Source organism: Coregonus clupeaformis, chromosome 26, assembly GCF_020615455.1.
Source record: "Coregonus clupeaformis isolate EN_2021a chromosome 26, ASM2061545v1, whole genome shotgun sequence".
Classification (NCBI taxonomy): domain Eukaryota; kingdom Metazoa; phylum Chordata; class Actinopteri; order Salmoniformes; family Salmonidae; genus Coregonus; species Coregonus clupeaformis.
This window is the reverse complement of record NC_059217.1, coordinates 15,156,296-15,180,509: the sequence shown is the minus strand read 5'-3', so window position 1 is coordinate 15,180,509 and position 24,214 is coordinate 15,156,296. Positions and strand designations below refer to the sequence as shown.

The following is a 24,214-nucleotide window of genomic DNA, read 5'->3' as shown; positions in this document are numbered from 1 at the left end:
AAAAGACAGAATTGGAATATTGAAATGGAATATTGCAAACAATCAGTTGGTGGGCCATTGTGGACCATTGTGGAAACAAAGAAAATGATCAGCAAGACATGCAACAGAAATTAATTGTATCCTGTACCTCCTGCATTGTATCACTGTTGTTTATTTCCCCAATCAAACAACAATGACAGACACCAGCACTTTGGTGATTTGATGTGTAAACGTGATCATTGTTAAACATTGGCATCAGCTCAGTAAACCACCCTACCACCGATAAAAAAAAAACAAAAGCACACACAAAAACAAAACAAAATAGTTATCCAATTTAAATTATATGGTAAGCCTACTCCTAAATCTAAGAGTGGGCTTATTTTAAAACTAAAATATAAAATCTAGGACTGGTCTTTGGATTGGAGTATTAGTTAGAATTATCACTAATAACTTTATTAGGCACTTCAGTTTTCATTTTGTTTCTCATGTCAAGGACGGCACTACTCAGATAAAGCTTTTATATTTGTTATTATATAATTAACATTTAAATCAAATCAACGTTTATTGGTCGCGTACACAGTTATGTAGATGTTATCGCAAGTGCAACGAAATGCTAATCTTTCTAGCTCCAACAGTGCAGCAATATCTAGCAATACAATGTACATTACCAAGTACATACATGTATAACCTTGCTGTTAACTAGTACTCTCTACCTCTACCTACCTCTTTCTTAGCTCTCACTCTCACTCTATACACTACTACCCTGCTCTTTGGGGTAAAATACATAACACGATCCTTCCTGAAATACATTCACCACCATTTTATCATACCTTCCTATCAGTACCGGGGTAAAAAGTGCAACGCAGCAACATTTAACCATCAAAACACTTCATTTATTTATTTTTTCTGTCTGGGTGTTGTTACAATCTAGATTCTAATCTACACCTAACAGTATTCTGTTACTAAAATTACAATACTCAACATTCATATTTTGCAGATTCTGCTGTGTGTGTGTGTGTGTATGTATGTATATCGTACATATTCTGTTATATTTATTTAATGACATTAGTAACACGTGTGTCAGCAGACTACTTAGGGTTGAATCCTAACTTGAGATCCTAATCCTCTGAAAGTCCTTCTTAGGGGCCGGGCAGGAAGGTCCAATAGAAAAATCTAAAGTTTCTTAGCCGCAGCAATCTTTAAGCTCAACAGGAATAGAGAGAGGACATACGGTGCATTCGGAAAGTTTTCAGACCCCTTCACTTTTTCCACATTTTGTTACGTTACAGCGTTACGCTGTTTATTATCTATGCATAGTCACTTTACCCCCACCTACATGTACACATTACCTCGACTAACCTGTACCCCCGCACATTGACTCGGTACCGGTACCCCCTGTATATAGCCTCTTTAGTGTGTTACTTTTTATTTTACTTTAGTTTATTTAGTAAATATTTCTTGAACTGCATTGTTGGTTAAGGGCTTGTAAGTAAGCATTTCATGGTAAGGTCCTGTTGTATTCGGCGCATTTGACAAATAACATTTTATTTTATTTATTCTAAAGTTGATTAAATATTCCCCCTCAATCTACACACAATACCCCATAATGACAAAGCGAAAACGTGTTTTTAGACATTTGTGGGGGGAAACTAAAATACCTTATTTACATAAGTATTCAGACCCTTTACTATGAGACTCTAAATTGAGCTCAGGTCAGTGGCGACCCGTCATTCAGGGCAGAGCCCCACCTGTTTTGAGCCCCACATTTTTACCTAAAAAACAAAAACATTATATGTGTCACATATCAGTTTGCAAACAATGTTTAAAAAAATAACACAAAATCACTGTGTTAATTAAGCCGCATACAAACATCATCTCTTTTTTGTTTTCTTGAGTAAGGCAGCTCCAGAATGCAGGTGTTTCAGCCTAGCTCAGTGCTTTCTGTGGTGGTGGGGCAGCCAGCAGAAAATACAGAGCGTATGGGTTGGTAATGTTCTCTAGTTGCGCCGTGATTAGGTAATGTTCTCTAGTTGTGCTGTGATTGGCTCAGTGTTCTGTCACTAAATGGCGACACTACGTCACTGCCAAATCTAAGGGTAGAGCTCGAAAATTCAAGCCCCTTGGATGCTGCCATAGACTTAAATTAGAAGTGCTCATCCAAGAAGGCTCAAGGGCAATGGCCACAGATACAATGACGTCAAATCACGTTATATTACAGTAGCTTTGATTGGACTGATCATGTCAACGTCATATTTTCAAAATCTTAGCTAGCAAGCTAGCAGCCATCATCATGAATCAAGTCAACTATCTACTGGCAAATGATTTTTAATACTTGTCATATGAAGAGAAATAATGAAGAGAAATTATAGATCAAACGTATCGGTGCTCATCGGCCATTGGACATAAACATTACACAAGTTGGAAATCGCAAATTCAACAATGAGTGGTTTGGAGGGAATTAGTGGCTATCTGCAAGCATTGCAAAGCAAATCACTAGCCTGCTATTCAGTGGAGTGGCTGTGTGGTCCCAAGTCTGGATTCAAGGGTCTCTTTTCCAAGCTTAAAATGATAAAACATTCAACATTGGCCATGCTGTCATTCCAGCATGATTTCTGCCGCGCTCAAAACAACTGTTAACTCGGAACTGGGAAATCTGACTTCAGTGAGTTCAAGACAACTGGGAACTCGGGGAAAAAACAAGCTCCGACTGGGAAAATACGTTTTGAACGGTCATCCAACTCGGAATTGTAAATCAGGAACTCTGGCCTCTTTCCAGAGCTACGACCTGAAGATCACTGACGTCATCGTGATTTTACCTTGTTTTTTTCCAAGTTCCCAGTTGTCTTGAAAGCGCCATAAATCCAGAGAATGCCAGACTTTGATGACAAAGTTTGATTTTCCCACGAAGGACCGCCGCGCCACATTCCTGTTCAAGTGAGCACAGCACAACAAGGTGAGTCCAAAAATGTATCGTATGCTTCTGCATAAATGATGTAATATGCCAGGGAGATATGTAACCTGTAGCTAAGAAAGTAATACTAAGTGTATGTTGTGTAGTAAGCTGTTAGTAGCCCATGTGCAACAACCTAATAATTTGGTAAATTTTCCAATTTTAATTTCACCTACTGTTCTGACTTGGTGGTGCACATGTAGCCTATAACCTGTTTTAGAGAAATGTAATCATCGAATATTGTAAGAGCTTTCATTGCCTGCTTATATGCCCCCTTCATTTATCCTACGGTTCTGACTTGGTGTACAGGGAGAACACTGTAAGAACGGCCCATGTTCTGAATTCTGTCGCTGTACATTTCAAAAGTGCTGAAAAAATAGTTATATTGACTACGTCCGTCCTAGCTCGCTCATGAATGTCTTAATCGAAATTACGGATTGCCTCTTATCCGCTTGTCGTCCCCTTATGCCATAGTTTGTACATCTCAATTGAAAGTAAAAACCACATTTGTTTAAGCAAGTCAGCCATATCAGCTATGTTTTTTTTAAAGGCAGAAAATGAGGCTGAATGAACTGTTTCGCTGCCAGACAAGGCTCTGCTGATAGCCAGGTGTATTAGTGGTAAGGTGTTGGGACTGCTGTTGGGTCTCTGCTGTTGGAACAGCTTTATGTAGGCCCTGACAATGGTGTGTGGGCACCATTTGTCACCGTTATAGTGCAATTAATATATTGTTTAGTGTTGTGGCTTTGCTGGCATGCATACCCCCTACAAAAAAATGGTCTGCCCCACCAAGATTGACATGCTAAAATCGCCACTGGCTCAGGTGCATCCTGTTTCCATTGATCATCCTAGAGATGTTTCTACAACTTGATTGGACATGATTTGGAAAGGCACACACCTGTCTATATAAGGTCCCACAGTTGACAGTGCATGTCAGAGCTAAAACCTAGCCATGAGGTCAAAGGAGTTGTCCGTAGAGCTCCGAGAAAGGATTGTGTCGAGGCACAGATCTGGGGAAGGGTACCAACCCATTTCTGCAGCACTGAAGGTCCCCAACAACACAGTGGCCTCCATCATTCTTAAATGAAAGATGTTTGGAACCACCAAGACTCTTCCTAGAGCAGGCCGCCCGGCCAAAATGAGCAATCGGGATAGAAGGGCCTTGGTCAGGGAGGTGACCAAGAACCCAATGGTCACTCTGACAGAGCTCCAGAGTTCCTCTGTGGAAATGGGAGAACCTTCCAGAAGGACAACCATCTCTGCAGCACTCCACCAATCAGGCCTTTATGGTAGAGTGGCCAGACGGAAGCCACTCCTCAGTAAAAGGCACATGACAGCCCACTTGGAGTTTGCCAAAAGACACCTAAAGGACTCAGACCATGAGAAACAAGATTCTCTGGTCTGATGAAACCAAGATTGAACGTCTGGAGGAAACCAGGCACCAGCCAGAGCTCGGACTTGAACCCGATCGAACATCTCTGGAGAGACCTGAAAATAGCTGTGCAGCGACAGAGCTTGAATGGGAGAAGAATGGGAGAAACTCCCCAAATACAGGTGTGCCAAGCATGTAGCGTCATACCCAAGAAGACTTAAGGCTGTAATCACTGAGTAAAGGGTCTGAATATTTACATAAATGTAATATTTCGTTTTATTTTTTATGTTTTTGCAAACATTTTTACAAACCTCTTTTTGCTTTGTCATTATGGGGTATTGTGTGTAGATTGATGAGGGGAAATAAAACAATTTAATCCACTTTTGAATAAGGCTGTAACGTAACAACATTTGGAAAAAGTGAAAGGGTCCGACTACTTTCCGAAGGCACTGTAAATAACCCCCTTCTCTTAAACAAAAACAACATTTACATTACAGAGATCTCTGAGCAGAACCTCTCAATACATGATTGTGTGAAAGACAAGGTGACCAGGTGTCTGCCTGTCCTTATGTGGAAGCGAGGGATGAGAGGAGGAGGGAGGAGAGGAAGAGCTGCGGTTCGTAGTGTATCCTCAGGTGTAGACTTAGCTGCCCTGCTGCATCTGGCCGTGCATGTGTTTGGCGACGTCATACACATACATGATGTCCGGCCTCTTCTCTGGGTCGGGGTTAATACACATATCTACCACCTTCCTCAGCTAGATGGAGAGAGGAAGAAGAGGGAGAGAGGAGGGGAAAGAGAGGGACAGAGACAGGGAGAGAGAGAGATGGAGACAGAAAAGAGACAGGAAGACAGAGAGATATCAGCTATTAGACAGTTTCCTGAGACAAAGCACAAAGTTTCTCGTGTTAAAAGAACATTCCAGACAAATGAACAAATCTAATGACAGAAACACAAATCTCTCATTGTCACCCTCTTCCCATTCCAATAGCAGCTAACAGGCTACAGGTGCTGTAACTAAATACAGCAGGGGGTGGTAATAGTGTGTTAATTGCACCACGGCCTTGTGAATATACTTTCAGCCAACCTGAGCCAACCTGAGAGAGACACACACACACGTTGCTCACACATCCCCACAATCAGGCAGAGACACATGCACGTGTATTACATAAAGAGACACACACACACTGTCCCGGAGACAGCCTTTACACTTGAAGCCGAGTGGAGCGGCTGATTGTAGCAGATAGACGGTTCAGAGGTGGAAAAGAGACCGCCATCATAAAAAAAAATATATATATATACACTGCTCAAAAAAATAAAGGGAACACTTAAACAACACAATGTAACTCCAAGTCAATCACACTTCTGTGAAATCAAACCGGCCACTTAGGAAGCAACACTGATTGACAATACATTTCACATGCTGTTGTGCAAATGGAATAGACAACAGGTGGAAATTATAGGCAATTAGCAAGACACCCCCAATAAAGAAGTGGTTCTGCAGGTGGTGACCACAGACCACTTCTCAGTTCCTATGCTTCCTGGCTGATGTTTTGGTCACTTTTGAATGCTGGCGGTGCTTTCACTCTAGTGGCTCAGGTAGTGCAGCTCATCCAGGATGGCACATCAATGCGAGCTGTGGCAAGAAGGTTTGCTGTGTCTGTCAGCGTAGTGTCCAGAGCATGGAGGCGCTACCAGGAGACAGGCCAGTACATCAGGAGACGTGGAGGAGGCCGTAGGAGGGCAACAACCCAGCAGCAGGACCGCTACCTCCGCCTTTGTGCAAGGAGGAGCAGGAGGAGCACTGCCAGAGCCCTGCAAAATGACCTCCAGCAGGCCACAAATGTGTATGTGTCTGCTCAAACGGTCAGAAACAGACTCCATGAGGGTGGTATGAGGGCCCGACGTCCACATGCTTACAGCCCAACACCGTGCAGGACGTTTGGCATTTGCCAGAGAACACCAAGATTGGCAAATTCGCCACTGGCGCCCTGTGCTCTTCACAGATGAAAGCAGGTTCACACTGAGCACATGTGACAGACGTGACAGAGTCTGGAGACGCCGTGGAGAACATTCTGCTGCCTGCAACATCCTCCAGCATGACCGGTTTGGCGGTGGGTCAGTCATGGTGTGGTGTGGGGTGGCATTTCTTTGGTGGGCCGCACAGCCCTCCATGTGCTCGCCAGAGGTAGCCTGACTGCCATTAGGTACCGAGATGAGATCCTCAGACCCCTTGTGAGACCATATGCTGGTGCGGTTGGCCCTGGGTTCCTCCTAATGCAAGACAATGCTAGACCTCATGTGGCTGGAGTGTGTCAGCAGTTCCTGCAAGAGGAAGGCATTGATGCTATGGACTAGCCCGCCCGTTCTCCAGACCTGAATCCAATTGAGCACATCTGGGACATCAAGTCTCACTCCATCCACCAATGCCACGTTGAACCACAGACTGTCCAGGAGTTGGCGGATGCTTTAGTCCAGGTCTGGGAGGAGATCCCTCAGGAGACCACCCGTCACCTCATCAGGAGCATGCCCAGGCATTGTAGGGAGGTCATACAGGCACGTGGAGGCCACACACACTACTGAGCCTCATTTTGACTTGTTTTAAGGACATTACATCAAAGTTGGATCAGCCTGTAGTGTGGTTTTCCACTTTAATTTTGAGGGTGACTTCAAATCCAGACCTCCATGGGTTGATAAATTTGATTTCCATTGATAATTGTTGTGTGATTTTGTTGTCAGCACATTCAACTATGTAAAGAAAAAAGTATTTAATAAGACTATTTCATTCATTCAGATCTAGGATGTGTTGTTTAAGTGTTCCCTTTATTTGTTTGAGCAGTGTAGATATATATAAAGAGCGAAAGCGCCTGTGAGAGGTTGCTATGGTAACCACCTGCCGACTTCCTGGCTGCTGTTGCGTGGCGCTAGGCTCGGCGAGTCCTCGTCAGGCGGTGTACGGTGTGTGTCAAATCAAATCAAATGTTATTTGTCACATGCGCCGAAAACAACTGGTGCAGACATTATAGTGAAATGCTTGCTTACGAGCACTTCCCAACGATGCGAAAATAATTATAAAAAATAAAAAAGTAACACAAGAGGAATAAAATAAAATGCACAAGAATGGAGCTATATACAGAGAGTATCAGTACCAGCTCAATGTGTAGAGGTACATGGTATTTGAGGTAGATATGTACATGAAGGCAGGGTAAAGTGACTAGGCATCAGGATAGATAATAATAAGAGTAAAATAAAGAACAGAGTAGCAGCAGCAAATGATGAGTGTAAAAGTGTGTGTGTGTGCGTTTGCGTGTGTGTGCGCATGTGTGTCAGGGTGTGTGTGTGTGATGCAAATGCAAACAGTCTGAGTATTAGTCCCACAGAATGGAGAAAGAGGGGGATGAGCGATGAAGAGATTCAGATATGTAAAATACTGATTTGCCTCTTCGCAGAGGAGAGATGGCGGGGGGGACGGAGGGATGGTGTCAGGTGGATGGGGGAGAGGAGGGGGGGAGCAAACGGAGGAGACAGTAAATGACACAACAAAGATGAGCAGCTGACAGTTTCTGCAGACGCTTCAGGAGCATTGTTTACATCCAGACAGGCGCTGCAGGCAACCCCCATCCCATCATCTCCTTTTCCATATCTCGCTCTTTCCCTTCCCATCTCTCTCTCGCTCGCTCTCTCTCCTGGATAGAGGGGTGATATGGGGACTGGGTGGGGGGAGGTGGGTGGCTCATGGGTAGCGACTAGTGAGACACATGCACGCACAAACACTATAAGCAGAAACTTAAGCAGGAAGCACCCGTGGTAAGGACTGTTCAACATTGGTCTGACCAATCGGAATCTATTATTTTGAATTACGCGGACTGGGAAATGTTCTGAGTCGCCTCTGGGAATAGTATCGACGTATACACACTCGGTGACTGGGTTCATCAGGAAGTGCATAGAGGACGTTGTTCCTACTGTGATGATTAGAACTTATCCAAACCCAAAACCATGGCTAGATGGCAGCATTCGTGCAAAATTGAAAGCGCGAACCACCACATTTAACCACGGCAAGGCAATCAGAGGCAAAACAACAGTACAGGGACAAAGTTGAGTCGCAATTTAACGGCTCAGACACGAGACGCATGTGGCAGGTCCAGACAATCAGACTATTAAGGGAAAGCCAGCCACGTCGCGGACACCGACTCCTCGCTCCCAGACACCTTTGCCCGCTTCGAGGAAAACAACAAGAAACAACAAGGAGCCGACAACGTGGGCCCCCGCCGCTCACGATGACTGTGTGCTCCCGATCTCCGTGCCCGACGTGAGTAAGACATTTAAGCATGTTAACCTTCGCATGGCTGCCGGCCCGCATCCCAAGCCGCGTCCTCAGAGCATGTGCAGACCATCTGGCTGGTGTGTTTACAGACATATTCAATCTCTCCCTATCCCAGTCTGTTGTCCCCACTTGCTTCAAAATGTCCACCATTGTTCCTATACCCAAGAAAGGGTAACTGAACTAAACAAGACCACAGTAAACATGTCGTCACCCACAAATTATGCAGCGCCCCCCACTTGGGCCAATTGAGATATTGCGTGTGACTAACACATTTCAGTTAATTACTATAGCTCCCGCCTTCGGCCAATCAGTGTAATTTTGTAAATGCCGGATCTCTATGGCTAGACGCATCATTCACCCAAGTTTCGTCAAAATCAGGACACTGCTGTCTGATATCGTGTGTGACTAACGTACGAACGAACGGATGGAGATAGATCCAAAGACCCCTCCCCGGTTTCATCGTGGGGGACAATGAATATCGCAATATCGCAACTACAATTTGCATACCGCCCCAACAGATTCACAGACTATGCAATCTGTGAATCACATCTCCCCCTCGCAACTGGGTCCTAGACTTCCTGATGGGCCGAGCTCAGGTGGTGAAGGTAGGCAACAACATCTACGCTACGCTGATCCTTAACATGGGGGCCCCACAGGAGTGCGTAGCACCGTCCTGTACTCCCTGTTCACCCATGACTGCGTAGTCATGCACGTCTCCAACTCAATCATCAAGTTTGCTGATGACACAACAGTGGTAAGCCTTATTACCAACAATGACAAGACAGCCTAAAGGGAGGAGGTGAAAGCCCTGGCGGAGTGGTGCCAGGCAAATAACCTCTCCCTCACGTCAACAAAACTAAGGAGCTGATCGTGGACTACAGGAGACAGCAGAGAGAGAACGCCCCCATCCACATCGACAGGGCCGCAGTTGAGAGGGTCAAAAAGTTTCAAGTTCCTCAGTGTGCCCTTCAGGACATCTACAGCACCTGGTGTCACGAAGGCCAAGAAGACTATCAAGGACCTTGGCCACCCGAGCCACAGCCTGTTCACCCAGGCGGAGACAGTACAGGTGCCTCAAAGCTGGGACCGAGAAACTGGTAACCTGCTTCCAGGCCATCAGATTGTTAAATAGTCACCACTAGCAAGCCTCCACCCAGTACACTGCCCTGAACATTAGACACTGTCACTAGCCGGCTACCACCCGGTACTCTACCCTGCACCTTAGAGACTGCTGCCTTATAAACTTTAATAATGTTTACATACTGTTTTACCCACTTTATATGTATATACTGTATTCTAGTCATGGCTCATCCTATATTCCTGCTATACAAACTTTTTCTATTCACATACTGTCAATACTGTCTATACACACCATTCAAATACATATATTTATATTCTAGACTCGGGAAGCTAATTACCTGCAATTCTATCAATTTTTCCATGGGGTTTGTACTGTGTATTTAAATACTGTATTCTTAATATAGCTTACTCTAATATTTCTACTACTGTACATTGTATTTTAGTTACACTGTTTATACACACTGCATATTTATTTATATGCTGGATTCTTGACATAGCTCAATCTAATATATCTACAGTGCCTTGAGAAAGTATTCACACCCCTTGACTTTTTCCACATTTTGTTGTGTTAAAGCCTGAATTTAAAATGGATTAATTTGAGATTATGTGCCACTGATCTACACACAATACCCTCATAATGTCAAAGTGGAATTATGTTTATAGAAATGTTTTCAAATTAATTAAAAATGAAAAGCTGAAATGTCTGGAGTCAATAAGTATTCAACCCTTTTGTTGTGGCAAGCCTAAATAAGTTCAGGAGTACAAATGTGCTTGACATGTCACATAATAAGTTGCATGGACTCCCTCTGTGTGCAATAATAGTGTATAACATGATTTTTATATATGACTACCCCATCTCTGTACCACACACATACAATTATCTGTAAGGTCCCTCAGTCGAGCATTGAATTTCAAGCACAGATTCAACCACAAAGACCAGGGACATTTTCCAATGGTAGATGGGTAAAAATATCCCTTTGAGCATGGTGAAGTTATTAATTACACTTTGGAGGTGTATCAATACACCCAGTCACTACAAAGATACAGGCGCCCTTCCTAACTCAGTTGCAGGAGAGCAAGGAAACCACTCTGGGATTTCACCATGAGGCCAATGTTAATTTTAAAACAGTTTAATGGCTGTGATAGGAAATAACTGAGGATGGATCAACAACATTGTAGTTACTCCACAATATTAACATAAATGTTAGAGTGAAAAGAAAGAAGCCTGTACAGAATACAAATATTCCAAAACATGCATCCTGTTTGCAATAAGGCACTAAAGCAGGGTTCCCCAACCGGCTGCGGTTTTATTTGGCCCCCAAGTTTTCGGTGCCCTTCTTTACGAGGCATTGAAAAACCTCCCTGGTCTTTGTGGTTCAATCTGTGCTTTAATTCACTACTCGATTACGGGACCTTACAGATGTGCGGGGTACAGAGATGAGGTAGTGATTCAAAAATCATGTTAACTACTATTATTGAACATGGTCCATGCAACTTATTATGTAGAGGTGTAATACTTATTAACTCAAGACATTTCAGCTTTTCATTTGTAATTAATTTGGAAAGATTTCTACAAACAAAATCCCACTTCGACATTACGGGGTATTTTTGTGTAAATCAGTGACACAAAATCTCAATTGAATCCATTTTAACTTCAGGCTGTAACACAACAAAATGTGGAAAAAGTCAAGGGGTCTGAATACAGAGGTTGAGAGGATCTGCAGAAAAGAATGGGAGAAACTCCCCAAATAGAGACTTGAGGCTGTAATCGCCGCCAAAGGTGCTTCAACAAAGTACTGAGTAAAGGGTCTGAATACTTACGTAAATGTATATTTCAGTTCTTTACTTTTTATAAATGTGCAAAAAATTCTAAAAACCTGTTTTTGCTGTGTCATTATAAAACAATTTAATCCATTTTATAATAAGGCTGTAACATAACAAAATGTGGAAAAAGTCAAGGAGTTTCCGAATGCACGATATGTATAGATTGCATTTGGATTACTGTTATAGTGCTATATGGGTTGGTAATTGGATTCACTCCGACATTTCTTGATATTCTTGTTGTTTTATGTTTTTTTGTGTACTTGTTTGACATTTTACTGCATTGTTAGGAGCTAGCACTCGCTATAACATTTGCTAAACTGTGCACGCAACCATTAAACTTCGATTTGATCAGCAGCAGTCTGTAGGTTGGCCATCTATAGCCCCAGAAAGTTCTACATTACATTACAATGTCAGAGCAGAGCCTAAAACGCATGCACAACTACTCAACTATAACTGAAGGAAATATGACACTAAACACGCCATTCAGATTCAGACGCAATCTCAGTTTCTACCCAGATGCTTTTAATAGAACATAATCAACTTCCAGTTGAAAATAGTAATGTTACATACTTTCCCATCGGCTTGGGATTGAAGCCTGCAAATTTCTCCTGATACAGATGTCGGAATCTTAACTTCATCACTTATTTTTTTCCGCAGAGAATTCCCTGAGTCCCTGAAAAAGAGCAGTTCTCTTTCTCTCTATGCAAGGGCAGGTGAGTCACTGGGATCAGGGCTTGCCATCAAAATACATTTAAAAACGCTAGGCCTAGGTCCTATTACTGCAACATTTAAATGTACAAAATGTATCCGAAATGCAGCCATACACATCAACAGACGCTGTTTTATATAGCTTAATAACACAAGATAGATAGATATTGGTCTCCTCTAGGCTACGACATACAAGTGTCAAGTGTATCCTGAGGTCAAAATGGAGTTCATTCGAGGCCTGGGGTGGTCTAGCGGTTAGGGTTGCTTCCTTCATAAAGGCCTACCGTGTTGGCATGGGTTCAATTCCAGCCCACACCCCTTCTGGCACATATAAGATTGATTTACACATTTCAAATATGGACAGTCCAGGGATATTTTACCCGCGATCTTGATAAGAAATGACCATACCAGTCTCCTTTGGATAACATAAATAGGAAACTAATAAAATAACAGTAGGCTACACCAACGTTTCCATTCATACAAAGTGTCAGGTAAATTGCCACAGTAGATTTGCTACGGTAAACAATGAAATATTTTATTGATATTGTACGGAATGCTTTTCAAATAGATAAATCACCCTTGGTCTGTTTAAAAAGGACTAAGTTGTTCCGATTACAATACAAACCAGACATCGCCCAGCACTGGGCACGAACTCCTGAGGCTCGGAGCGCGCTGCTTAGACCACTGCGCTACAGCAGTTCACAATGCTCTAGCAAGCACTAAGAATACTATGAATACTGATGATCCAGAGGTGCGTAGTTTTTAATTATTTTGTTTTAAGCCTTCCCCAAACCATAGCCCTAACCTTAACCACTCGTAATTATCTGAACCACACAGGCATTGAGGATTCCAATAATTTATTTTGCCTATTGCTTTGCCTTCAACATTTAATAAAACAATGTATCTAAAACAACTACATTTCCCTAACTAAAAATACATCTACCCCCTACAAATATGTCAATTCATTATAATCCACATATGAATTCACACGAGACGCGCTGAATAATTCAAATACGTAGTTATATTGTTTGCTCAAAAAATTTGGGAAATTAGATTATTGTATATGAGAATTGCTCAGAGAAAGAGATTTTGTTTAACAAGTAATACGTTTTTGGTAAAAAAAGATTGGGGTCAAAATTATTGACACGCCTGTTTTAAAACCTTTCAAAACATCACCTTGCGAGGATAACGGCACTGAGACTTAGAGGGATCTTAGACCATTACTCCATACGGAATACTTCCAGATTCTTGATATCCTTCATCTGCGCTTATGTACTGCCCTCTTCAATTCAAACCCCAGGTTTTCATTGGGTTTCAAGTTCAGAGACTGAGATATGCCATTGCAAAATTTCCCAAAAGCATAGGAAGGCTAAGTTCATCGTTAGAACCTTCGTAGGAACACCGTTAAATCTCCTAGCTGTTTCACAAAACCATCGTTATAAACGTTGCGCTTGAAAACGCTCGTAATCTAACGCCTGCCTCAGACCACTCGTAGAACAGCCAAGTGCGTCGTTAGATGTTTTTTTGTCCTTCAGCATCATTTTATACACAGACGATCTCCACTAAACATAGAATAACATTGTTTATCCGCCTCTCCGTGACCGCCGATAACTCCAGAATGAAGTTGACAAAAAATACAAAGTTGCCAATGTCTTTGCAATTGATACAAACAAGCGACATATAAAAAGATACTTCAAATTAAAACCGAGATGACTGCATTAAAATATAAATACAGTAGGCTATAGGACTATTTAAATCATATTGAAATACATTTCATGTTAAATCAATAGATTTTATTTAGCTACTTGTAGGCTACCGTCTGTAATCTGTCTCAATATACAGTGAGGGAAAAAAGTATTTCATCCCCTGCTGATTTTGTACGTTTGCCCACTGACAAAGAAATGATCAGTCTATAATTTTAATGGCAGGTTTATTTGAACAGTGAGACAGAATAACAACAACAAAATCCAGAAAAACGCATGTCAAAAATGTTATAAATTGATTTGCATTTTAATTAGGGAAATAAGTATTTGACCCCCTCTCAATCAGAAAGATTTCTGGCTCCCAGGTGTCTTTTATACAGGTAACGAGCTGAGATTAAGAGCACACTCTTAAAGGGAGTGCTCCTAATCTCATCTTGTTACCTGTATAAAAGACACCTGTCCACAGAAGCAATCAATCAATCTGATTCCAAACTCTCCACCATGGCCAAGACCAAAGAGCTCTCCAAGGATGTCAGGGACAAGATTGTAGACCTACACAAGGCTGGAATGGGCTACAAGACCATCGGCAAGCAACTTGGTGAGAAGGTGACAACAGTTGGTGCGATTATTCGCAAATGGAAGAAACACAAAATAACTGTCAATCTCCCTCGGCCTGGGGCTCCATGCAAGATCTCACCTTGTGGAGTTGCAATGATCATGAGAACAGTGAGGAAACAGCCCAGAACTACACGGGAGGATCTTGTCAATGATCTCAAGGCAGCTGGGACCATAGTCACCAAGAAAACAATTGGTAACACACTACGCCGTGAAGGACTGAAATCCTGCAGCGCCCGCAAGGTCCCCCTGCTCAAGAAAGCACATATACAGGCCCGTCTGAAGTTTGCCAATGAACATCTGAATGATTCAGAGGAGAACTGGGTGAAAGTGTTGTGGTCAGATGAGACCAAAATGGAGCTCTTTGGCATCAACTCAACTCGCCGTGTTTGGAGGAGGAGGAGGAATGCTGCCTATGACCCCAAGAACACCATCCCCACCATCAAACATGGAGGTGGAAACATTATGCTTTGGGGGTATTTTTCTGCTAAGGGGACAGGACAACTACACCGCATCAAAGGGATGATGGACGGGGCCATGTACCGTGAAATCTTGGGTGAGAACCTCCTTCCCTCAGCCAGGGCATTGAAATGGGTCGTGGATGGGTATTCCAGCATGACAATGACCCAAAACACACGGCCAAGGCAACAAAGGAGTGGCTCAAGAAGAAGCACATTAAGGTCCTGGAGTGGCCTAGCCAGTCTCCAGACCTTAATCCCATAGAAAATCTGTGGAGGGAGCTGAAGGTTCGAGTTGCCAAACGTCAGCCTTGAAACCTTAATGACTTGGAGAAGATCTGCAAAGAGGAGTGGGACAAAATCGCTCCTGAGATGTGTGCAAACCTGGTGGCCAACTACAAGAAACATCTGACCTCTGTGATTGCCAACAAGGGTTTTGCCACCAAGTACCAAGTCATGTTTTGCAGAGGGGTCAAATACTCATTTCCCTCATTAAAATGCAAATCAATTTATAACATTTTTGACATGCGTTTTTCAATGGTTTGCCAAACACAAACCATTGATTTCAAAGTTTAACAAACTCTATGCACAAGGACTACTTTTAACAATTTCCACAGAAAAATAAACTAATTTAGTGGAAGAACTGTGCAGATGCAAACTTTGGGAATGAAATTACGGTAAAATCTCCCTCAGATTTATATGCGACCACATTTTCCAAAAACTCTGTTTAATATCTGCTCCGAATTAAGATTAAAAGATGTCTGCAGAAATAATGGGGTGTCAGCTATGACATGTTTGAAAAAATCTATTTTGGTTATTGAACTATTTTGGTCATGTTTTGCAGAGGGGTCAAATACTTATTTCCCTCATTAAAATGCAAATCAATTTATAACATTTTTGACATGCGTTTTTCAGGATTTTTTTGTTGTTATTCTGTCTCTCACTGTTCAAATAAACCTACCATTAAAATTATAGACTGATCATGTCTTTGTCAGTGGGCAAACGTACAAAATCACCAGGGGATCAAATACTTTTTTCCCTCACTGTATTTCATGATGTGTAGCCTAACATGTGCGCAATGATGTGCCAAATCTTGATAAACAGCTGCAGCAATAGTTGCAGCAATAGGTGATATTTTTCTAGGAGCTGATCCGTCATCAGTATTGTGCAATAATTCTAATGTTAAGGTCAGTATCGACACATGCCTCAACGACGTACTTTTTGAACATTCTCTTTGTGTGGTGTTTTGGGAGACGTATGTTACATCTTCGGCCGTTGTAGGAAAGATGCATTGTTAAAACACTCGTAAGCCTATGTTCCATCGCTATCGGGAAACCGGGCCCTGGAAGGATTCTGAATGGAGGAATTGTCTAAGATCCCTCCCAATGTGTTCTCCAACTCATTTTAGAAAAAGGCTCAATGCCATTATCCTCGCAAGGTGAGGTATTGAAAGGTATAGTGTCAATAAATTTGACCCCTTACTTTTTTGAAGAAAATAATAGTATTATTTGTTAAACAAAATCTCTTTCTCTGAGCAATTGTATTAGTATAAAATATTATAATTTCAAAATTGTTTTGCATACAATATAGCTCAGTATTTGAATTATACAGTCATTTCTGCTCATCTTTATCAAGGGTGTCAATCATTTCAGACCCCATGAGGAGGTGATTTTGGGGTGAGAGAGATGGAGAGAAGGTAGGGTAAAGAGAGTGTTGGAGCAGTACCTCTTCAGAGTAGTGGTCAGATGGGAGTGGAGGGTAGTCACACTGCTCTATCTTCTTACACAGAGAGTACAGGTTCATCTTATCGCCATAGAACGGGCTCTGGAGAGCTGCCATCTGAGGGACGGAGAGAGAGAGAATTTAGATACACACATTTTCTGCCTAGTGGAAGACAAATAAAACACTACTGAAACACTACTACACTATCTGAATTTAGCCTTCTCAATGACAATGGGACTTAAAGGGATACATCGGGATGTTGGCAATGAGGTCCTTTATCTACTTCCCCAGAGTCAGATGAACTCGTGGATACCATTTTTATCTCTCTGTGTCCAGTATGAAGAGTGTAGCCACAAAGAGGAGGAAGAGTGGCGGAGAGGGGAAGAAGGGGGCGTGGTTAAGGAGGATATAGGGAGGGTGGAGAAAGGGGGGAGGCAGGGGAGAGCTGGGAGAGGCAGACATTAGCTGAAGCAGCCATCGAGACTGGTGTCACTTTTCTTCCAGATGTTCCACTCGCTCTCCCCCTGTCCTCTCTCTTCCTCACACCGTCTTTATCATGTACCACCGCTTAATCAAGCAACTGGGAGGTTGCCTAGCAACGAGGGGAGGATGGGAAACGAGACGCATTGCTTCCATTGAAGCAGTTACTCTACCCCTCTCTCCATCCCTTGGCCCGTCCCTCCATCTCAGAGTGCCAACTGGGGGAGATAAAGTAGATCTCCAGGAGCCCAATGAGTGTTGGATATAGTTAAGACAGCCTCTGTCACATTGGCCAATGAGAAATAAGGATGATTGCACTAGAATCTCAGCAGGAAGTCTCTCCACTGGACATTCCCCCTGCTGCACCATCACTTACCCACACTAGCACAGTGTGTGTTGCAGGGCGATATGTAGGGTTCCGGCATGTATTCCAAGAGAGAGAGAGAGAGGAGAAAGAGAGAGAGAAAAGAGACGAGAGAGAGAGAAAAACTGAGAGAAAGGAGGGGGAGCCAGTAAAGGGTTAAACAAGGACAATGGTATTTTCATGAATCTTCTTCTTTTGACAGATGAAAAATGTCAACTGTCCTGTTTGTATTTGGGAATGCTTGCACTATTCATCTGGTTCATTAACGTCTACTACTCCTGGCTCCTGACAGCTGCCGGCCCTGCACACACACGAACACACAGGCTCATTTCAGGCTGGGCGAAATGATTGACTCGCTCTATGACCTCCGGGGCCTGTGTGTGTGTGTGGGTGGGGGGTGGGGGGGTCAGCTCATTGGTATTCCAGGGTCGTCTTCCGCACATGCACACCTGCTGTCTGTCTAAGGGGCTTCTAGTGGCATGCACACATACACACACCTCAATTTCTCTCTCGCTGGTTCTTTGCCTCCTCCTCTACCCTCTAGCTGTCCAGTGTGTGTGTGTGTGTGTGCGTGTGTGTCCTCTACAGTTCAGCGTGTGTGTAAGCATGAGGCCCTAGCCATGTTAAAGAGAATGTATAAGGAGGTCTAGCTTCTCTTAATGAATATTGATCTCGCTGCATGACTCCCTCTATATTCTCTATCTATCTATCTAGCTCTACATCTCTCCCTCCTGACTCAACTGTTGTAAAGAACTAACTTTCAGATGCAATCACTTTATTTCTTTTTCTTTCTCTCTTTCTCTCTTTCTCTCTTTCTTTCTTTCTTTCTTTCTTTCTTTCTTTCTTTCTGTAGTCTTAGAACATGACAAATTAAGTAGGAAAACAGAAAGTTAGACGTTGTTTTATGTCTGTTAATCTGCTGTATTAAGATACTGTATTCACTCTTGCAGGCCTAGCTGAGAGAGGGAAAATGAATGTGTGTGTGCACGAGCGCTCGGGTACACACAAATTAATTCACTAAGCTATTACATTAAACTCTGACAGTAGGGAGAGGAGTGGGGAGAGCAGGCACAAAGGTAAAGCTCAGTGGAAAACTAACACTGGAATACTATATGAAGCCTTTCTAATTATATGTTAAAAGTTCATGTGAAATTAAGTTAATGTGAAATGAACTGATACATGAAACTGTTTTCACAGCAGACCTATGCAAGTGCTTTTAAGGACTTATAGCTGTTACCTTACATGACGTATAGATACAACAGGGACACAGAGAGATCTCTTAACAATCTTTAGCATGTTCTCATCTTGTATGTGTCCAGTTTAAAAGGTAAAACACCCCTGTATGGGGAGGGGAGGGAGGTGAGGGGAAGAGGAGAGGGAGGGGAGTGGTTTAAAACAGAAAGATGTGGTCCAACAGAGCGAGACATCAAGACTTTAACTTGTGTGTTCATGTTGATGGTAAAACTAACAGAGACGACCAACGGTTAGGGATGGGGAGGGATGGGAGAGTTGGAGAGGAACAGGGAGGTAAGGGGTGATGATAGGAGAGGAGAGGAGAGGAGAGGAGAGGAGAGGAGAGGAGAGGAGAGGAGAGGAGAGGAGAGGAGAGGAGAGGAGAGGAGAGGAGAGGAGAGGAGAGGAATCCCCCCCGGTCACCAAGGGAGACCACCCCGGCAACTAGGCATCATCCCGTTACCACAACGCCGGAGGTGGGCAGGGTCAGGTGAATATAATGGGGTGACCTCATCACAAACAAACGAACATGCATGCACATGGGCGCGTGGGCACGCACACACACAATCCTCCATCAAACAGTATAGGAGATGCAGACAGAGAGACAATGGCCAGGTATTGTCTGTCTTTCACCCATCTAGACCACCAGGCATATCACTGAAACATTCATGTTCTCTCAAACACAGCTCTGAAACACACACACACACACACGTGTATGACCCTCACAGACATTCAAGATCCATACATCCGACACACACCTGTAAGACCTCTCCCTCTCTCTCCCTCCCTTGTGTGGTCTGTAAGGTGGAAAGGGTTCTTCTAGAGGGTAATCTAACTAGTCAGTATCAGTGCTCAGTTGATCTGCACAACATTGACATGTCACTGTGATTTCCCTGCTAGCTTCAAACACACTACAGCTCTCCTATACACCTTCACCTCAGAAATGTGTGTGTGTGTGTGTGTGTGTGTGTGTGTGTGTGTGTGTGTCTGTGTACAGTATGCCACAGTACAGTATATGTGTATTGTATATACGTTACCTCGTAGAGCAGGCAGCCTAACGACCAGATGTCAGATTTGAAGTTGTATCCATTTTCATGTATTCTCTCTGGGGACATGTAGTACGGGGTGCCCACTGGAACAGACAGACAGACAGGGAGAGAGACATTAGCCTGTTGCCTCTCCAACCTAGCCATTCCAGCACACCACATATGTCCCAACACACACAACCTCAGAGAGAGAGCGTGAGAATGACAGAAAAAGTGAGATCTCACAAACACACACACACACGCATTCAAACTGCTAGTCCACTACATCACAGCTCTGGTTCAGCTCTCATTACCATGTATCATCATGATCAGAAACAGGAGTCAAACAGACATTCTACAACCATTACACTCTGGCTCTGGTTCTGAAACTCAATAATCCCAATGCCATGCTGCCTGGCCCAGCTCCAGACCACACAATCATACAGTCCAATCACACAGATCATGTACAGAGAGCTGTAGTTAGACTTCCCCACCACAGAGGGCCCTAGTGAGCCTGATTGGGGGGAAGATAGCTGATAGAGAGACCAAAGATATATCCAGATCAAATACAGGTGGTTGAGCTAGTTTGCACACACACACACGTACTCGCTCGCACACACACACAGTCTTGTATAACTAACCTTGTGGACACACAATTCCGTCCCATTCAAAATCCAATTTTCCCTAACCCTAAACTTAACCCGTACCCTTACCTTAACCCGAAAACCAAACCCTAACCCTAATTCTAACCCTAACACTAATTCTAACCTTAACCCTAAACCCCTAGAAATAGCATTTGACATTGTGGGGACTAACAAAATGTCCCCAGTTGGTCAAATTTGTGTTCGTTTACTATTCTTGTGGGGACTTCTGGTCCACAGGCATAGTTAAACAAGTCCACACACACACATGTTGAGGGCAAATATTCCAATGTGTAATGTAATTAGTTTTAATAAACCTATAACAGGGAATGCTATAAGAGTTTGTCTTTCGATGCATAAATGAAAGTGAGCACTTTTTATTGGAGTGTGTTTTTTAATTGGGCTGTGAAAAAAATTATGTATCTGTAAATGTGAGCTCTTTATAATGAATTGTGACCTATAATTCTAAAAATAATAATTCACTTCCACCATCAACTACAGAAAGGGGGAGAGAGGGAGGAAATAGAGAGAGAGAGAGAGAGATAGAGAGAGAGAGAGAGAGGGAGATAGAGAGAGAGAGAGAGAGAGAGAGAGAGAGAGAGAGAGATAGAGAGAGAGAGAGAGAGAGAGAGAGAGAGAGAGAGAGAGAGAGAGAGAGAGAGAGAGAGAGAGAGAGAGAGAGAGAGAGAGAGAGAGAGAGAGAGAGAGAGCGCGCGCTGGCTTGCGAGAGCCCAGGTCATCAGGTTGGCGGTGTGTGTGCTTGCATGTGTGCGTTTCTACGGAGGTCTCCTGGTGCTGTTTTAACAGTGTTCCCCTAACATACATTACCAGCTAATTAAAGAGCATCATCCTCTCTTATGCTAATAGTTGTATAGAGGAGCAGAGCAACAGTGGCTCAGTCAGCATTCATTCATTCCCAATTAAAACACACTCATTTATTCATGAAGATAAACTAGAAGTCATGTTGGGATTGATTTCCATTATTAGGAATCGTTAAGACAACTGAGCGGCATTCTCGGGGAAGAGAAGAGAATATTGTCATGGTAGCAATCTATGGATGGAACCTGGCGATGTGTGGTGTGTGTGTTGTGTGTGTGTGTGTGTGTGTGTGTGTGTGTGTGTGTGTGTGTGTGTGTGTGTGTGTGTGTGTATATGTGTGCATGTGTACGCGCACATCTTCGGGCTGTTGAGTTGAAAGGGAGAGAGAGAGAGGGAGCTGACAGGCTCTAAGCCTGGACCTCCATCTAGCCAGCACCTCCTCTACTGGGGTGGTTTGACTTATTACAGACCTCCCCCCTCCCCCCAGAGAGGGAGAGAAGGAGAGGAAGGGGAATGGAGGGAGGGAGAGAGAGAGGGAATGAGAGATGAAGAGGGCTAGGGGGAGAGAAAGGGGGAAAGGGAAGGATGGGGGAGAAGGGGGTAGGAGGGAGAAAGGGGGAGGGAAAGGAAGGGGGAGAAGGGGGTAGGAGGGAGAAAGGGGGAAAGGGAAGGATGGGGAGAAGGGGGTAGGAGGGAGAAAGGGGGAGGGAAAGGATGGGGGAGAAGGGGGTAGGAGGGAGAAAGGGGAAAGGGAAGGATGGGGGAGAAGGGGGTAGGAGGGAGAAGGGGGAAAGGGAAAGAAGGGGGTAGGAGGGAGAAAGGGGGAAAGGGAAGGAAGGGGAGAAGGGGGTAGGAGGGAGAAAGGGGAGGGAAAGGAAGGGGGAGAAGGGGGGTAGGGGGAGAAAGGTCGAGGGAAAGGAAGGGGGGAGAAGGGGGTAGGAGGGAGAAAGGGGGAGGGAAAGGAAGGGGGAGAAGGGGGTAGGAGGGAGAAAGGGGGAGGGAAAGGAAGGGGGAGAAGGGGGTAGGAGGGAGAAAGGGGGAGGGAAAGGAAGGGGGAGAAGGGGGTAGGAGGGAGAAAGGGGGAGGGAAAGGAAGGGGGAAAAGGGGGTAGGAGGGAGAAAGGGGGAGGGAAAGGAAGGGGCAGAAGGTGGTAGGAGGGAGAAAGGGGGAGGGAAAGGAAGGGGGAGAAGGGGATAGGAGGGAGAAAGGGGGAGGGAAAGGAAGGGGGAGAAGGGGGTAGGAGGGAGAAAGGGGAGGGAAAGGAAGGGGAGAAGGGGGTAGGGGGGAGAAAGGGGGAGGGAAAGGAAGGGGGAGAATGGGGTAGGAGGGAGAAAGGGGGAGGGAAAGGAAGGGGGAGAAGGGGATAGGAGGGAGAAAGGGGGAGGGAAAGGAAGGGGGAGAAGGGGGTAGGAGGGAGAAAGGGGGAGGGAAAGGAAGTCAATGTAGAGAGATAAAAGAAGAATCTCATTTGCATACTCCTGGCCTCCTCTCTCTTCACCTCTTTCTCAAAACCCATTGGAGGAGAAGGTCAGAGGGGAGGGACCTCTGGCTTCTCATCCAATGGGTTTTGAGAAGGAGACGAGGAGAGACGACGCGAGGAGTATGCAATTGAGATCTTCCCAAAGAGACAGAGGTAGAGGAAAAGAGGGAGGGTGAGCGAGGGAAGGAGAAAGTGAGAAAATGAGTTGGGGGGAGGAGAGAATGGAGGGGAAAGAGCAAGAGCGGAAAGGAGAGCTTGAGTAAGAGACATGGATAGACGGTGAGGCAGAAAGAAAGAGAGAGATGGGAAAAGAAAAAGAGAGCGAGAGCAGGGCCAAAAAATGTGAGCGAGGAAAAAAAGGGAGAGGGGAAGAGAAAGAAATAGGCAGCAGGAGACAGGAAGAGAGCAATGGAGAGAAAGGTGAGGGCCGGAGAGGAGAAGAGAGGCTTTAGAGAATGAATGGATTCTGGGTCTCCATGCCTGTGGGGGAGATGAACCCTTTGTGGAGAAACTAGCCTCTGCTCTGCTCTTCTCCTCCCCTCTCCCCATCTTCCTCAACGAGGACTTCTGTGAAGCTGTGCGCCAGCGGCGGAAATAACTTATCCAAGCTATGGAAGCTGCCAGAGAGCGTGGGGACATTGCTTACATCCGCTACGACAAGCTGATTGTCCACCCTCCCTCCCAAAAGCCTGGGAGGAGTGAGAGAGCCAAGCTTCCTGGTCAGTAGCTTCAGCCCAACATCACACACATACACCAAATGACACTCATAAGTACCTGATTGACTGACTATTAGCCAAACAGTATTTTTATTTTTATTGTATATATTTTTTCCCCCGTATTATGTATATCTCTGATAAGCTACCCAGGAAAGGGCTGAGAACAGCCCGTATCAATATATGTAGCCTTAGAAATAAGGTTCATGAAATCAATAACGTGTTAAGATTGGATAACATTCATATACTGGCCCTCTCTGAAACTCACTAAGATAATTCCTTTGATGATACAGCAGTAGCAATTCAAGAATGCCTATGGGGGAGGTGTTGCTGTAAACACTGAGTGTACAAAACATTATGAACACTCTTTCCATGACATAGACCAACCAGGTGAAAGCTATAACCCCTTATTGATGTCACCTGTTAAATCCACCTCAAATCAGTGTAGATGAAGGGGAGAACACAGGTTAAGGAAGGATTTTTAAGCATTGAGTCAGTTGAGACATGGATTGTGTAAGTGTGCCATTCAGAGGGTGAATGGGCAAGACAAAATATTTAAGTGCCTTTGAACAAGCTATGGTAGTAGGTGCCAGGCGCACCTGTTTGAGTGTGTGAAGAACTGCAATGCTGCTGGGTTTTTCACACTCAACAATTTCCATTGTGTATCAAGAATGGTCCACCAACCAAAGGATACCCAGCCAACTTGGCACAACTGTGGGAACCA

The 24,214-nt window shown here is 44.1% G+C and overlaps 1 protein-coding gene across 1 annotated transcript in view; it reads right to left on the bottom strand.

Annotated features, from left to right (window-relative positions):
* Positions 1-4,726: 4,726 nt before the first annotated feature.
* Positions 4,727-24,214, bottom strand: part of LOC121540415 (serine/threonine-protein kinase Nek7) — a 132,407-nt gene continuing 112,919 nt past the window's right edge. Inside the window, exons 8-10 of the mRNA XM_041849270.2 lie at positions 19,850-19,944; positions 16,739-16,852; positions 4,727-5,058 (exon numbers count right to left, since the gene is read on the bottom strand). Of these exons, the coding sequence (XP_041705204.1) occupies positions 4,945-5,058; positions 16,739-16,852; positions 19,850-19,944 (323 nt within the window). The 3' untranslated portion in view covers positions 4,727-4,944. The remainder of the gene's footprint in view (positions 5,059-16,738; positions 16,853-19,849; positions 19,945-24,214) is intronic.